Source organism: Hyperolius riggenbachi, chromosome 7, assembly GCF_040937935.1.
Source record: "Hyperolius riggenbachi isolate aHypRig1 chromosome 7, aHypRig1.pri, whole genome shotgun sequence".
Lineage (NCBI taxonomy): Eukaryota > Metazoa > Chordata > Amphibia > Anura > Hyperoliidae > Hyperolius > Hyperolius riggenbachi.
In genome coordinates, this window is record NC_090652.1 from 313,233,684 (window position 1) to 313,250,331 (window position 16,648).

Consider the following 16,648-nt stretch of genomic DNA (forward strand, 5'->3'; position numbering starts at 1 on the left):
GCGCTTTACAGAGTACATGGTCATGTCACTGACTGTCCTCAGAGGAGCTCACAATCTAATCCTACCATAGTCATAGTCTAATGCCCTACCATATTATTATTATGTATTTATATAGCACTGACATCTCCTGCAGCACATTACAGAGTACATAGTCATGTCACTAACTGTCCTCAGAGGAGCTCACAATCTAATCCTACCATAGTCATAGTCTAATGTCCTACCATATTATTATTACTATGAATTTATATAGCACTGACATCTTCTGCAGCACATTACAGAGTACATAGTCATGTCACTGACTGTCCTCAGAGGAGCTCACAATCTAATCCTACCATAGTCATAGTCTAATGTCCTACCATATTATGATTATGTATTTAGATAGCACTGACATCTTCTGCAGTACTGTACAGAGTACATAGTCATGTCACTGACTGTCCTCAGAGGAGCTCACAATCTAATCCCTGCCATAGTCATAGTCTAATGTCCTACCATATTATTATTCTGTATTTAGATAGCACTGACATCTTCTGCAGCACATTACAGAGTACATAGTTATGTCACTGACTGTCCTCAGAGGAGCTCACACTCTAATCCTGTCATAGTCTAATGTCCTACCATATTATTATTCTGTATTTATACAGAACTGACATCTTCTGCAGTACTGTACAGAGTACATAGTCATGTCACTGACTGTCCTCAGAGGAGCTCACAATCTAATCCCTGCCATAGTCATAGTCTAATGTCCTACCATATTATTATTGCTATGGATTTATATAGCGCCGTCATCTTCTGCAGCACATTACAGAGTACACAGTCATGTCACTGACTGTCCTTAGAGGAGCTCACACTCTAATCCTACCATAGTCATTGTTTCCCTCATTACTCCTCCCACTGTACTGCATACTTCTTCTTCATCCCTCCGCCCTCCTTCTTATGCTGGATACACACGTTGAGATTTCCCGTTCGATTCCCGGGATCGAACGGATCGAATCGATTATTTCCAACATGCTCGATTCGGATTTCGATCGTTTCTGCCGTCGATTTGCATGTTAAGTATGCCAAATCGACGGCAGAAACGATCGAAATCCGAATCGAGCATGTTGGAAATAATCGATTCGATCCGTTCGATCCCGGGAATCGAACGGGAAATCTCAACGTGTGTATCCAGCATTAGGGAGTGAAAGGCATCGATAGACCTCAAGCTAGTGGCGCATCTGTACTACGATCAGCCCCAAACTTTTGTCCAAGGAATCGAGTCCCCTTCCCTGCCGGCGACATCTCTCCTATGTGTGTACAAACCTGTAGATTGCCTAGCAAGTATATAAGGTTTTAGTAGAGTGTAAGCTCTTCAGACTTGGTACTGATGACTTTCTTGGTTTCTCAGGGACTTCTGCTGTTCATTTGTTCCTCTTCTTTGTTCTGCAGCTGGTGAAGCAATTACAATCTCCTCATTAGTCAAACAGATAAACATAATTAGCTGATAAGAATAAATTGAGCTGTGAGTTAATTGAGACATTTGTCCCCATGTGTCAGCTGGTGTCACTGCTGGTGATCTGTGTTCTGCAGCCTGGAACAATCTCCCCAAATTCCCAGCAATAAAGGTGTCCTTACATTTCCTGAATTTCCATCCAGAGAGTAAAGCTATGTACCCACTACCCACGTTGCAATTTTCCAGACAACCAATGATTTTTTGAGTTCCCACATTATCGCGACGTGGGTACAGACCATGCGAACATCTCTTAGCATCGCGCCGCAATGACGATCATCAAGGCAGATCAGATTGCTAAGATCGACGAATCCCCCACAAAAGTATTGCGATCGTTTGAAGTCTTGTTCACTCCTGACTTGTAGTGTCGCGCATACCCGCCGGCAGGAAGAAGCGTTGCTTGATGACCGTCATCAAGGGGACGTTGCAAGACCCGTCGGGTGGTGAGTTCCAGGCTTAAAGGTGTCCGTACATCACCATCAAGAGATTAAAGTTGAATTCTCGCCACCCGATGGAGGAAGATGGATCCAGTCCCGATGTGCATTGCGCAATCCATATTCCCGGCTGGTACATACGACGGAACACAAGCACGACGCGAACAGGAAGTCAAGCAAGTCGTCAGAGAGCTTAAAGATCCGATTCGCTGTGGCCGTCGTTGTCGCCACTCGCCGCTAAACGTTCGTGTGATCTCACACTTGTACCCACGACAATTGCTCTACGCTCAAAAAAAATCTTCAGTCGTCGGAAAAATAGTTGCAAAAATCACGTAAAGGTATCCTTAAAGTGGAACTGAATAGTTTAAAAAAAGTGTTTCACTTACCTGGGGCTTCTGCCAGCCCCTTCCTGTCCCGCGCCGGTCCTCCACGATCCTCCATTCTCCCACCGCCGGCTACTGTCGGCTCAGTTCGGTCATACCATAAGTCGACACCAACTCCGTGCCCTGAGCCACACATATCTATCTTTGCGTTCTTCATGTCCTGCGCTATCAGTAAGAGAGAACACAAAGAAAGATATGCGTGGCCCGTGCAGGTGCAGTTGCCACTTCGACGGTAACAAAACTGGCTGGCGGCGGGAGAATGGGGGATCGTGGAGGACCAGCGCGGGACAGGATGGCTGCAAGGGGCTGGCAGATGCCACAGGTAAGTAAAACACTTAGTTTTTTTTTTAACTATTAAGTTCCGCTTTAAGCAATCTTAAGACTTTATTGGGTGATCAAAAAATGTTTAGTTGATCGAAAGTGAATGTAGCGGCCCACACACTGCAGACGAGATCCAGGCGATTTTATTTCGCCAATCGATATGACCGATGTTGAGCCTCCATCCTCTGAAACCAGAAATCCATTCTGTGCCGATCCAAATCATGTGATCAGATAGGTGCATGTGTGGGTGAAATCACATACAGTACGTGTATTGCATTATTCAGCATCTCCTCCAGAACTGCAGCCATACCAGGATCTGAAAGGAAAGTAACTGGGGTTATGCTGCTTACATTTCTGGCTTGTATGTGATTGGTGGAGTCTCCGCAGTTTGATCTGTTCCAGAAATACTTTGCATATTGTACTTGGATTTTTTTTGTTTTGATTTCGGTATACTTTATTGTTTTGCCCTGTTTTATAATTAGTTGCAGAGTGACCTGCCAGATCGCAGGAGGGGTGATGGAGTGTCTGGCAAAAGAAATAAAATAAAAAGACTGAACTTGGCCTAATGCTCTTCCTGAACTAGTGAAACCGCCAGCCAGTCACAGCTTCTCAGTCCTGCCGCTCAGCCAATGAGAAGCTGCGGCCAATGAGAATGCCCAGCCAATGAGAATCCCCGGCCAATGAGAAGCTGCGGCCAATGCGAATGCCCAGTACCCAGCCAATGAGAATCCCCAGCCAATAAGAAGCTGCGGTCAATGAGAATCCCCAGCTAACGACAAGCTGCAGCCACTGAGAACCCCCGGCCACTGAGAATCCCCGGCCAATGAGAATCCCCAGCCAATGAGGACCCTCGGCCAATCAGAACCCCTGGCCAATGAGAACCCCCCCCCCCCCCCGGACCAATGAGAACCCCCAGCCAATGAGAATCCCCAGCCAATGAGAATCCCCAGCCAATGAGAATCCCCAGCCACTGAGAATCCCCAGCCAATGAGAATCCCCGGCCAATGAGAATCCCCGGCCAATGAGAATCTCTGGCCAATGAGAATCCCCAGCCAATGAGAATCCCCAGCCAATGAGAATCCCCAGCCAATGAGAATCCCCAGCCAATGAGGACCCCCTGCCAATGAGGACCCCCTGCCAATGAGGACCCCCTGCCAATGAGGACCCCCTGCCAATGAGGACCCCCTGCCAATGAGGACCCCCTGCCAACGAGGACCCCCTGCCAATGAGAATCCCCTGCCAATGAGAATCCCCGGCCAATGCGAATGCCCAGCCAATGAGAATCCCCAGCCAATAAGAAGCTGCGGTCAATGAGAATCCCCAGCCAATGAGGACCCCCTGCCAATGAGGACCCCCTGCCAATGAGGACCCCCTGCCAATGAGAATCCCCAGCCAATGAGAATCCCCTGGCCAATGAGAATCCCCTGGCCAATGAGAATCCCCGGCCAATGAGAATCCCCGGCCACTGAGAACCCCCTGCCAATGAGAATCCCCAGCTAATGAGAATCCAGAGCCAATGAGAATCCCCAGCCAATGAGAATCCCCAGCCAATGAGAATCCCCAGCCAATGAGAATCCCCAGCCAATGAGAATCCCCAGCCAATGAGAAGCTGCGGCCAATGAGAATGCCCAGCCAATGATAATCCCCGGCCAATGAGAAGCTGCGGCCAATGCGAATGCCCAGCCAATGAGAATCCCCAGCCAATAAGAAGCTGCGGTCAATGAGAATCCCCAGCTAACGACAAGCTGCAGCCACTGAGAACCCCCGGCCAATGAGCATCCCCAGCCAATGAGGAACTTTGGCCAATCAGAACCCCTGGCCAATGAGAACCCCCCCGGACCAATGAGAACCCCTGGCCAATGAGAATCCCCTGGCCAATGAGAACCCCTGGCCAATGAGAATCCCCGGCCAATGAGAATCCCCTGCCAATCAGAACCCTTGGCCAATCAGAACCCCCTGCCAATGAGAATCCCCAGCCAATGAGAATCCCCAGCCAATGAGAATCCCCAGCCAATGAGAATCCCCGGCCAATGAGAATCCCCGGCCAATGAGGACCCCCTGCCAATGAGGACCCCCTGCCAATGAGAATCCCCGGCCAATGAGAATCCCCCGGCCAATGAGAATCCCCCGGCCAATGAGAATCCCCGGCCAATGAGAATCCCCGGCCAATGAGAATCCCCGGCCACTGAGAACCCCCTGCCACTGAGAACCCCCTGCCACTGAGAACCCCCTGCCAATGAGAATCCCCTGCCAATGAGAATCCCCAGCTAATGAGAATCCCCAGCCAATGAGAATCCCCAGCCAATGAGAATCCCCAGCCAATGAGAATCCCCTGCCAATGAGAATCCCCAGCCAATGAGAAGCTGCGGCCAATGAGAATGCCCAGCCAATGAGAATCCCCGGCCAATGAGAAGCTGCGGCCAATGCGAATGCCCAGCCAATGAGAATCCCCAGCCAATAAGAAGCTGCGGTCAATGAGAATCCCCAGCTAACGACAAGCTGCAGCCACTGAGAACCCCCGGTCAATGAGAATCCCCAGCCAATGAGGAACTTTGGCCAATCAGAACCCCTGGCCAATGAGAACCCCTGGCCAATGAGAATCCCCTGCCAATCAGAACCCCCTGCCAATGAGAATCCCCAGCCAATGAGAATCCCCAGCCAATGAGAATCCCCAGCCAATGAGAATCCCCAGCCACTGAGAATCCCCGGCCAATGAGAATCCCCGGCCAATGAGAATCCCCGGCCAATGAGAATCCCCGGCCAATGAGAATCCCCGGCCAATGAGAATCCCCAGCCAATGAGGACCCCCTGCCAATGAGGACCCCCTGCCAATGAGAATCCCCAGCCAATGAGAATCCCCGGCCAATGAGAATCCCCGGCCAATGAGAATCCCCTGGCCAATGAGAATCCCCGGCCAATGAGGACCCCCTGCCAATGAGAATCCCCTGCCAATGAGAATCCCCGGCCAATGAGAATCCCCGGCCAATGAGAATCCCCGGCCAATGAGAATCCCCGGCCAATGAGAATCCCCAGCCAATGAGAATCCCCAGCCAATGAGAATCCCCTGCCAATGAGAATCCCTTGGCCAATGAGAATCCCCTGCCAATGAGAATCCCCTGGCCAATGAGAATCCCCAGCCAATGAGAATCCCCTGCCAATGAGAATCCCCAGCCAATGAGAATCCCCAGCCAATGAGAATCCCCAGCCAATGAGAATCCCCTGCCAATGAGAATCCCCTGCCAATGAGAATCCCCTGGCCAATGAGAATCCCCAGCCAATGAGAATCCCCTGCCAATGAGAATCCCCTGGCCAATGAGAATCCCCTGTCAATGAGAATCCCCAGCCAATGAGAATCCCCCAGCCAATGAGAATCCCCCTGCCAATGAGAATCCCCGGCCAATAAGAAGCTACGGCCAATGAGTCCCCGGCCAATGAGAATGCCCAGCCAATGAGAATCCCCTGGCCAATGAGAATCCCCGGCCAATGAGAATCCCCGGCCAATAAGAAGCTGCGGCCAATGAGAATCCCCTGCCAATGAGAATCCCCAGCCAATGAGAATCCCCAGCCAATGAGAATCCCCTGCCAATGAGAATCCCCTGTCAATGAGAATCCCCTGCCAATGAGAATCCCCTGCCAATGAGAATCCCCTGGCCAATGAGAATCCCCGGCCAATGAGAATCCCTGGCCAATAAGAAGCTGCGGCCAATGAGAATCCCCTGCCAATGAGAATCCCCTGCCAATGAGAATCCCCTGCCAATGAGAATCCCCAGCCAATGAGAATCCCCAGCCAATGAGAATCCCCAGCCAATGAGAATCCCCGGCCACTGAGAATCCCCGGCCACTGAGAATCCCCGGCCACTGAGAACCCCCGGCCACTGAGAATCCCTCAGCCAATGAGAACCCCCGGCCACTGAGAACCCCCGGCCACTGAGAACCCCCGGCCACTGAGAACCCCCGGCCACTGAGAATCCCCGGCCACTGAGAACCCCCTGGCCAATGAGAATCCCTCACTTGGTATTGTGGCAATCACTGATCTAAACACACAAACTGGAAAACAAGTTTGAATTCAAGAAAAACGATGTGCAATCTCATATACACAGAGTCATCAAATCAAATGCTTTATTTTATGTGTGGATCTTCCCTCTTATATAATGTATTGCTAATCATACTAACAATGAACGCAGGTATCCACTATGCCCATACATCTAGCAAAGCATGCACAGATCAACCAAGACAGATCTCTCGATTGGGCCTCAAAATCGATAGATGTATGAGCACCTTAAAGACTTTCGCACAGAGGCTTTTGAAGGGGGTGGTCTGACCATCGCTAGGCCGTATTTTTAGCTCGCCGTGCTGTTGCGGCGGTTTTCGGTGTCCTCCTCAGATCAGAGGGGCTCAGTGACCCCGGTGTGTTGGGGTTGCAGCCGGGGACAGCTGGGAGCTGCAGCACGCTGTGTTTTCTCAGCCGCTCTTCCGAAAAATGTGACAAAGTCATGTTCTGAGCAGCTGTGTTTGTGTTATAGAGGGAAAGGGTTATTTCTGGATGCAGAAGTCACCATGGAAAGAGAAGCCACTAATTGTGTTTTGTTTCCAGTACTTGTCTCCCCTCTCCCAGACTTCTGCATTGGGGTCATAAATGTGTCCCAGAGACTCCACTCCAAACTCCACCTTAAAGGACAAGTGAAAGGGATACGGAGGCGGCCATATTAATTTACTTTTAAGCAATACCAGTTGCCTGGCTGTCCTGCTGATCCTCTGCCTCTAATACTTTTAGCCACAGCCCCTGAACAAGCATGCAGCAGATCAGCTGTTTCTGTCATTATTGTCAGAACTGACAAGATTAGCTGGCTGCTTGTTTCTGGTGTTATTCAGACACTACTGCAGCCAAATAGATCAGCAGGGCTGCCAGGCAACTGGTATTGTTTAAAAGGAAATAAATATGGCAGCCTCCATATCACTCTCATCTCAGGTTCACTTTGAGGCCTTGTTCACATTGCGTTCTGTTCGCGTGTCCGTCCGCGTTGGGCTGTTTTTGAGGCGTCTTTTTTTTCCGATTCCCGGCGATTGGGTGGGCGATTATTTTTTGTGCCAGGTGGTTTTCTAAGCGTTTTTACGAGCGGGTCATTTAATTCACTCCCTGACGCAAGTCGGGAAGTGAACGCTTTGACACGAAGAAAAAGAATAAATACAATGTATCCCCTATGCCTTCCATTGAGGCGGAATTGCTTCAAAAATGGTACAGGCAGCGCTTTACTGAACGGACAGCGCACGACCCGCGTTGATATGAACCTTCTCATAGAGATCCATTGTCCATGCGGGCGGGGGGCGCTTTTAAAAAACGCGGGCAAAAAAAAGCAGAAAACGCCTGCAGTGTGAACACGCCCTAAAGTATATGTTTGAGCTTCAAAAGAAAAAAAAAGTTTCACTCACCTGGGGCTTCATTTAGCCCCTCGAAGTGTGTTAGGTCCCACACCGCAGTTCCGCTGTCAGCCAGGGCTCCCAGTCTCCCCTCTGGAAGATCACAACCTACGGCCAGGTCAGGATCTTCTGCGCATGTGTAGCTGCGCCGAACAGCTCTCTGGATCCCACTCCCGACGCCAAGATTACTCCTGGCGCCCGCCCATGTGCAGAGGAACCTGACTCGGCAGCAGATACGGAGGGGATACCGAAGGCCTGGCACAAGGTGGAACCATGGCATGGGACCTAACAGACTTCTAGGGGCTGGTAGAAGCCCCAGGTGAGTAAAACTTTTTATTTAGTTCTCAATGTTTCCTTTAAAGGATACCCGAGGTGACATGTTACATGGTGATAGGACAGGTGCATGTACAGTGCTTAGCGCACAAATAACTATGCTGTGTTCCTTTTTTTTTTTTTTCTCTGCCTGAAAGAGTTAAATATCAGGTATGTAAGTGGCTGACTCAGTCCTGACTACAGTGTGACCCTCACTGATAAGAAATTCCCTTTTTTTCTTTCAGACAGAGAAACAAAAAAATAAACACAGCATAGTTATTTGTGTGCTAGGCACTGTTCATACATATCTCATCATGTCACATGTCCCTTTGGGTATCCTTTAAGATAAAAGTCACATACTTACCTCAGAAGGGGCAAGCCTCTAGATCCTCCCCCGTCCTCCTTCTGACCACCGCTGCTGCCTGGGACCCTCTGACGGTTCAGGGTCATGCTCTTCTGCGAACGCTGCCATACTCTCTATGGCAGGGAGCGCGGTCACAAGAATGTGTCCAACAAGCTCTTGCTCAGTCTAGTACGCTTCAGTTTATTTATTAATGACCTAATAATAGATGAAGTAGAAAGTAATGGTGCTATTTTTGCAGATACTGTAATATAAAGTTATTCAGAATTATCAGCACTCGGGAAGCTAGTAACTAGTAATGTACTGCAGAAGGATCTGGATACGATGGCTATATGGGCATGTAATGGGCAAGCCGTGCATCTTGGTCATACCAATGGTCTAGCACCGTATAAAATAAATGGGATACGGATGGGGGCATTAAACTTGGAGAGGGACAAGAAGTTACATAATTGTACTCAATGCCAAGCAGCTGCAGCTAAAGCAAATAACATTTGAGGATGTATTAAAAGGGAAATAGAAACTCAGGATGCAAGTATACTCCTCCCTCTGTATAAATTGCTTGTGAGACCACATATGGAATACCGTTCTGGGCACCACATTACTAGATGGACATTGCAGATTTGGGCAGGTGCTGAGATGAGCAACAAAGGTCTCACTTGCCAGGAAAGTCTAGATTATTTGGGCTTATTTAGCCTGGAGAAAAGCCGATGCTGAGTACACACAATACAATTTCCCGTCCAATTGATGGGCAATCTGTCGTATTGTGTGTACATGTCCAAACTGCTCCCAATCAATATCAGGATCGATTTTTCAATGATAACTTTGAAAGGCGGACAGGAGACCCCCCCTCGCCCTGTGGCTTGTGCCTTCTGAGACCCCCAGCTATTTAGGGACTAGAGAACAACTATATAAACACAGGAGACAAGCGTGGAATTCAGGCCAGATGAGATGCCGCCTGAGCTGATACCATGTGAGGGTCGTTTCCTCCTATAGTATAAAACCCAATACACATTACAATACACAGACCAAACAGAGCTCCGTACACACGTCAGACAGAGCTCCGTACACACGCCAGACGGAGCTCCGTACACACGCCAGACGGAGCTCCGTACACACGCCAGACGGAGCTCCGTACACACGCCAGACGGAGCTCCGTACACACGCCAGACGGAGCTCCGTACACACGCCAGACGGAGCTCCGTACACACGCCAGACGGAGCTCCGTACACACGCCAGACGGAGCTCCGTACACACGCCAGACGGGGCTCCGTACACTCGCCAGACGGAGCAGACGGAGCTCCGTACACTCGCCAGACGGAGCTCCGTACACTCGCCAGACGGAGCTCCGTACACTCGCCAGACGGAGCTCGTACACACGCCAGACGGGGCTCCGTACACTCGCCAGACGGAGCTCCGTACACACGCCAGACGGGGCTGCGTACACTCGCCAGACGGAGCTGCGTACACTCGCCAGACGGAGCTGCGTACACTCGCCAGACGGAGCTCGTACACTCGCCAGACGGAGCTCCGTACACTCGCCAGACGGGGCTCCGTACACTCGCCAGACGGAGCTGCGTACACTCGCCAGACGGAGCTGCGTACACTCGCCAGACGGAGCTGCGTACACTCGCCAGACGGAGCTGCGTACACTCGCCAGACGGAGCAGACGGAGCTGCGTACACTCGCCAGACGGAGCTCGTACACTTGCCAGACGGAGCTGCGTACACTCGCCAGACGGAGCTGCGTACACTCGCCAGACGGAGCTGCGTACACTCGCCAGACGGAGCTGCGTACACTCGCCAGACGGAGCTGCGTACACTCGCCAGACGGAGCTGCGTACACTCGCCAGACGGAGCTGCGTACACTCAGCAGACGGAGCTGCGTACACTCAGCAGACGGAGCTCGTACACTCACCAGACGGAGCTCGTACACTCGCCAGACGGAGCTGCGTACACTCGCCAGACGGAGCTGCGTACACTCGCCAGACGGAGCTGCGTACACTCGCCAGACGGAGCAGACGGAGCTCCGTACACTCGCCAGACGGAGCTCGTACACTCGCCAGACGGAGCTGCGTACACTCGCCAGACGGAGCTGCGTACACTCGCCAGACAGAGCAGACGGAGCTGCGTACACTCGCCAGACGGAGCTGCGTACACTTGCCAGACGGAGCTGCGTACACTCGCCAGACGGAGCTCCGTACACACGCCAGACGGGGCTCCGTACACTCGCCAGACGGAGCTCCGTACACACGCCAGACGGGGCTGCGTACACTCGCCAGACGGAGCTGCGTACACTCGCCAGACGGAGCTGCGTACACTCGCCAGACGGAGCTCGTACACTCGCCAGACGGAGCTCCGTACACACGCCAGACGGGGCTCCGTACACTCGCCAGACGGAGCTGCGTACACTCGCCAGACGGAGCTGCGTACACTCGCCAGACGGAGCAGACGGAGCTCCGTACACTCGCCAGACGGAGCTGCGTACACTCGCCAGACGGAGCTGCGTACACTCGCCAGACGGAGCTGCGTACACTCGCCAGACGGAGCTGCGTACACTCGCCAGACGGAGCTGCGTACACTCGCCAGACGGAGCTGCGTACACTCGCCAGACGGAGCTGCGTACACTCGCCAGACGGAGCTGCGTACACTCGCCAGACGGAGCTGCGTACACTCGCCAGACGGAGCTGCGTACACTCGCCAGACGGAGCTGCGTACACTCGCCAGACGGAGCTGCGTACACTCAGCAGACGGAGCTCCGTACACTCACCAGACGGAGCTCGTACACTCGCCAGACGGAGCTGCGTACACTCGCCAGACAGAGCAGACGGAGCTCCGTACACTCGCCAGACGGAGCTCCGTACACTCGCCAGACGGAGCTGCGTACACTCGCCAGACGGAGCTGCGTACACTCGCCAGACGGAGCTGCGTACACACGCCAGACGGGGCTCCGTACACACGCCAGACGGAGCTCCGTACACACGCCAGACGGAGCTCCGTACACACGCCAGACGGAGCTCCGTACACACGCCAGACGGAGCTTCGTACACACGCCAGCCGGAGCTCCGTACATACGCCAGACTGAGCTTTGCTGAGGGGCCCTGTGGGGCCATCTTCACCTTACAAGTAGCATGTGTACAGGAGTCCCCCGAGGCCGCTTAAAGATCCTCCAGGCCAGATTTATAAATGACAGTATCAGCCGAGCACTTCACTCTCCTCCTCACCTGCCAGAAACCTCCCTCCTCCCCATAGCAACGGTACATGTTGCATGGCCACAGCTAAAAGAAGCATCAGTATGAGTTAGTAGCCGGGAGCATCCCCCTAGGTGTCGGTCACTATGGAGGCCAGTACAGTATATGGTCACTGTGAAGACCAGTGCAGTATATGGTCACTATGGAGGCCAGTGTAGTATATGGTCACTAAGGAGGGCTGTGCAGTATATGGTCACTATGGAGGCCAGTACTGTATCTGGTCACTATGGAGGCCAGTACAGTATATGGTCACTATGGAGGCCAAACTACAAACGACAATCCCAGTTGGACTCGACCCAGTATGGATGTATATCCAATCTTTATTGCATGTATAGCAGTATCAGTAGCAGCAGTACAATGGCATCACAACAGCATGCATGACGTTTCGGGCGGAGGCCCTTTCTCAAATGCATTTGAGAAAGGGCCTCCGCCCGAAACGTCATGCATGCTGTTGTGATGCCATTGTACTGCTGCTACTGATACTGCTATACATGCAATGAAGATTGGATATACATCCATACTGGGTCGAGTCCAACTGGGATTGTCGTTTGAAGTTTGGCCTCCATAGTGACCATATACTGTACTGGCCTCATGCATGCTGTTGTGATGCCATTGTACTGCTGCTACTGATACTGCTATACATGCAATAAAGATTGGATATACATCCATACTGGGTCGAGTCCAACTGGGATTGTCGTTTGTAGTTTGGATTACCTGGGAGGAGTGATGGACCTCTAACCCTGACAGGACTCCCCAAGATAATTACATTTCCCCTGAGGCGGGCAGACATACTACAGATTGCACTATGGAGGCCAATGCAGTATATGGTCACTGTGAAGGCCAGTGCAGTATATGGTCACTATGGAGGCCAGTACAGTATATGGTCACTATGGAGGCCAGTGCAGTATATGGTCACTATGGAGGCCAGTACTGTATCTGGTCACTATGGAGGCCAGTACAGTATATGGTCACTATGGAAGCCTCTACAGTATATGGTCACTATGGAGGCCAGTACAGTATATGGTCACTATGGAGGCCAGTACAGTATATGGTCACTATGGAGGCCAGTACAGTATATGGTCACTATGGAGGCCAGTGCAGTATATGGTCACTATGGAAGCCTCTACAGTATATGGTCACTATGGAGGCCAGTGTAGTATATGGTCACTATGGAGGCCAGTGTAGTATATGGTCACTAAGGAGGGCTGTGCAGTATATGGTCACTATGGAGGCCAGTACAGTATATAGTCACTATGGAGGCCAATGCAGTATATGGTCACTGTGAAGGCCAGTGCAGTATATGGTCACTATGGAGGCCAGTACAGTATATGGTCACTATGGAGGCCAGTGCAGTATATGGTCACTATGGAGGCCAGTACTGTATCTAGTCACTATGGAGGCCAGTACAGTATATGGTCACTATGGAAGCCTCTACAGTATATGGTCACTATGGAGGCCAGTACAGTATATGGTCACTATGGAGGCCAGTACAGTATATGGTCACTATGGAGGCCAGTGCAGTATATGGTCACTATGGAAGCCTCTACAGTATATGGTCACTATGGAGGTTAGTACAGTACATAGTCACTATGGAAGCCAGTACAGTATATGGTCACCATGGAGGACAGCACAGTATTATGTAAGGCCTGTGCAGTATAAGGTGTGGTCATGTGACACTCAGGGCCGGGCCGAGGCATAGGCTGGAGAGGCTCCAGCCTCAGGGCGCAGTGTAGGAGGGGGCGCACAATTCATTCAGCTGTCATTCCTAATTGTGTATGAAGCAGAAAGAAATAACAAAAGGGGATACATAGCAGTGACTGCAAGCCAGATAACTAGATATTAAGGTGTTGGGGAGGTTGTGGGCCCTGTGGCCCTCTTAGTCTAATAGCAATCAGTGTGTGACAGCTGGGGTGGGAGGGATGGAGGGGCGCACTTTGGTGTCTCAGCCTTGGGTGCTGGAGGACCTTGTCCCTGCTCTGGTGACACTACTGCTTCCTGTGTAAAGGACAAAACAGGAAGTAGACAACTTACAAATCTTCTGCATAGTCCAATCAATTGCACATCTCTCTCTGATTTCTCGTATAGATTATCGTTTTCTGGAACCACATGACAGATGAAGCTTAACCCTTTGTCGGGTCTCTTTTTAATGCAGATTTATGTTTTTCTCTTGCAGGCTTTACCTCTGGAATATGAGCTGCTGACATGGAGAATTCGGGCCCTGTGACAACCTCACACAAGAAGGACCCCAAATCCTCCATCCTGGATGGAAACGCCTTCTCCGAGGCTGGAAAGAAAGCTGCAGCCCTTCCCTCATCGCCCGGAGGTACCGCACACTGTTCAGATCTGTAATTCTGTAATTCATCCCTTCAAATACTGACACATCTAAGCTATGCAGGTTCCGGGGCTGCCCACACATAATCAGCGTCTAAACTGCATTTAACTAGCCACAAGACCTGCATAACTCATATGTGTCCATATTTAAAGGAATGAGTTGGCAGTACTGGTCTCGGTGTTGAAACTGAGTAACAAAGTCTCCTGCTCTGTGCATTTTGTGCAGGAAAATGTGATAATCTGGTCAGTCCATACCTCAGAGAGAGAGTACAGCTTCCAGGCTTGTATGTGTAGGAGCACCTTGTTGAAAGGGGAATTTACCCCGAGCAGTGATTCTAGCGATTATCCAGGTGACGCCTCTCAGGTCTATGCCCGATGGCTACTGATGTAATAAACGACAAAATAGCTGTGATCTGCCGTGCTTGGAAACGCGCCAATCAGAAACTGCAGGAAGTGGGTGTAATTGGCTTATTCCTAAATCGCATAATACACTTTGCATCAACTTTCCATGCAAGCTTCTGATTGGCCAATCCCTATGGGAGACTAATCTCTCTGGAGTTTGTATGAGGCAGATGAGTCTGGTCTCTGCCCCGCCCACTTGTTTGGTATGATGAGACTGGCACTTTAAAGAGAAACTGTCGCGAAAATCTTAAAATTTAAAACACATACAAATAAGCAGTATGTTTCTTCCTGAGGAAAATGAGTCATAAATTACTTCTCCTATGTTGCTGGCATTTACCGTAAGCAGTAGAAATCTGACATTACTGACAGATTTTGGGCTAGTCCATCTCTCCATAGGGGATTCTCAGCATGGCCTTTATTCTTTATAAAGACATTGCCTGAAAAAGATTTATACAAAGATGCTGGCCAGCCTCCCTGCTCGCTGCACACTATTTTGGCAGTTGGATGGAGCAACTGCCTTTCACTAACTGGATTTTGAAAATTAAGAAATCACTGTGAACCTCCCCATGAGGAGATGGGCTAATCAAAAACCTGTGGGTTCTGTCAGATTTCTACTACCTACTGTAAATGACAGCATCATAGGAGAAAAGTAACGTATGGCTCATTTTACTCTGGAAGAAATGTACTTCTATATTGTATACTAGCTGATGACCCGGCGTTGCCCGGGTTTGTATTTGGCTGGTGTTGGCTCCACCCACTTTTTCTGACACACAAACACTCAATGACCAAGTTTGTGAGCTTTGGCATCAATAATTTGTATATTCCCATAGAAATTAATCAAATCAGATTGGCTGTTTGACTCCACCCCTCTCCAACATTTGAACCCCAGTCACCCAATGACCAACTGTAGCAGGTTTGAGGCATCTGCTATTAACAATGTAAAAATGGCAGCAATTTAAATATTCCCCTTAAAAATCAACAGGTGAATTTTGATTGGCAATTATAGGCTCCAACCACTTCCCTGAGTATTAATCTCCGTCACCCAGTGACCATCTGGGCAAAGTTTGAGAACCCTGCCATAAACAGTGTAAAGCAGCCCATACACTCAGCCGATTTTCTGGCCGACCGATCGATCGCGGTCGATCGATCGATCGCAAATCGGTTGGCCAATCGACCGATCGACGGCCGATTTCGATCGATTTCGATGGATTTCCATCGAACTTGCAGGGTGGAAAATTTAGGTCGATCTGATGAGATTGCTTATCAGTTTGCATTGGCCTTAATGGAAATCTGATGGCAAAAAAATGCCATCAGATCGAATTTCAACAGATTTCAAACTGAAATCTATTGGAATTCTATTCTGGTAAAAAATGTTCTAAAAACGCATCAGATAGATCATCAGATGCATTTCTTATCTGTCTGCTGCCAATCTGACGAGTGTATGGGCACCTTAAGAATGGCTGCAGTTTGTATTTTCCCAGTGAAATTTGTTTTTGGTTCTGCCCACTTTTTGTAACCTGGATACACAGTCACTCAATGACCAAGTCTGTGAGCTTTGTGGTTCTTGGCATCAATAATTTGTATTTCCCCAGTAAAAGACAAAACAAATCTGATGGACTGTTTGTGGCTCTGCCCCATTTTCTGAATTTGAACCCCAGTGACCTAATAACCAACTGTACCAAGTTTGAGGCTTGTGCCATTAACAGTGCAAGAATGGCAGCAAATTAAATATTCCCCTTGAAAAGCAACAGGCAAATTTTGATTGGCTTTTTAGGCTCCACCCACTTTTCTGAATATTAATCCCAGTCACCCAGTGACCAACTGTGCAAAGTTTGAGAAGCCTGCCAATAACAGTGAAGAAGAGCTGCAGTTTTCATTTTTCCAGGGAAATCTGTTTTTGATTCCACTCATTTTATGTAACCTGGACATACAGTCACTCAATGACCAAGTTTG

At 50.1% G+C, this 16,648-nt stretch overlaps 1 protein-coding gene across 1 annotated transcript in view; it reads left to right on the forward strand.

Moving 5' to 3' along the window:
- GLI2 (GLI family zinc finger 2) overlaps positions 1-16,648 on the forward strand; it is a 205,291-nt gene that overhangs the window by 34,671 nt on the left and 153,972 nt on the right. The window contains exon 2 of the mRNA XM_068246150.1: positions 14,136-14,285. Within this exon, the coding sequence (XP_068102251.1) occupies positions 14,165-14,285 (121 nt within the window). The 5' untranslated portion in view covers positions 14,136-14,164. The remainder of the gene's footprint in view (positions 1-14,135; positions 14,286-16,648) is intronic.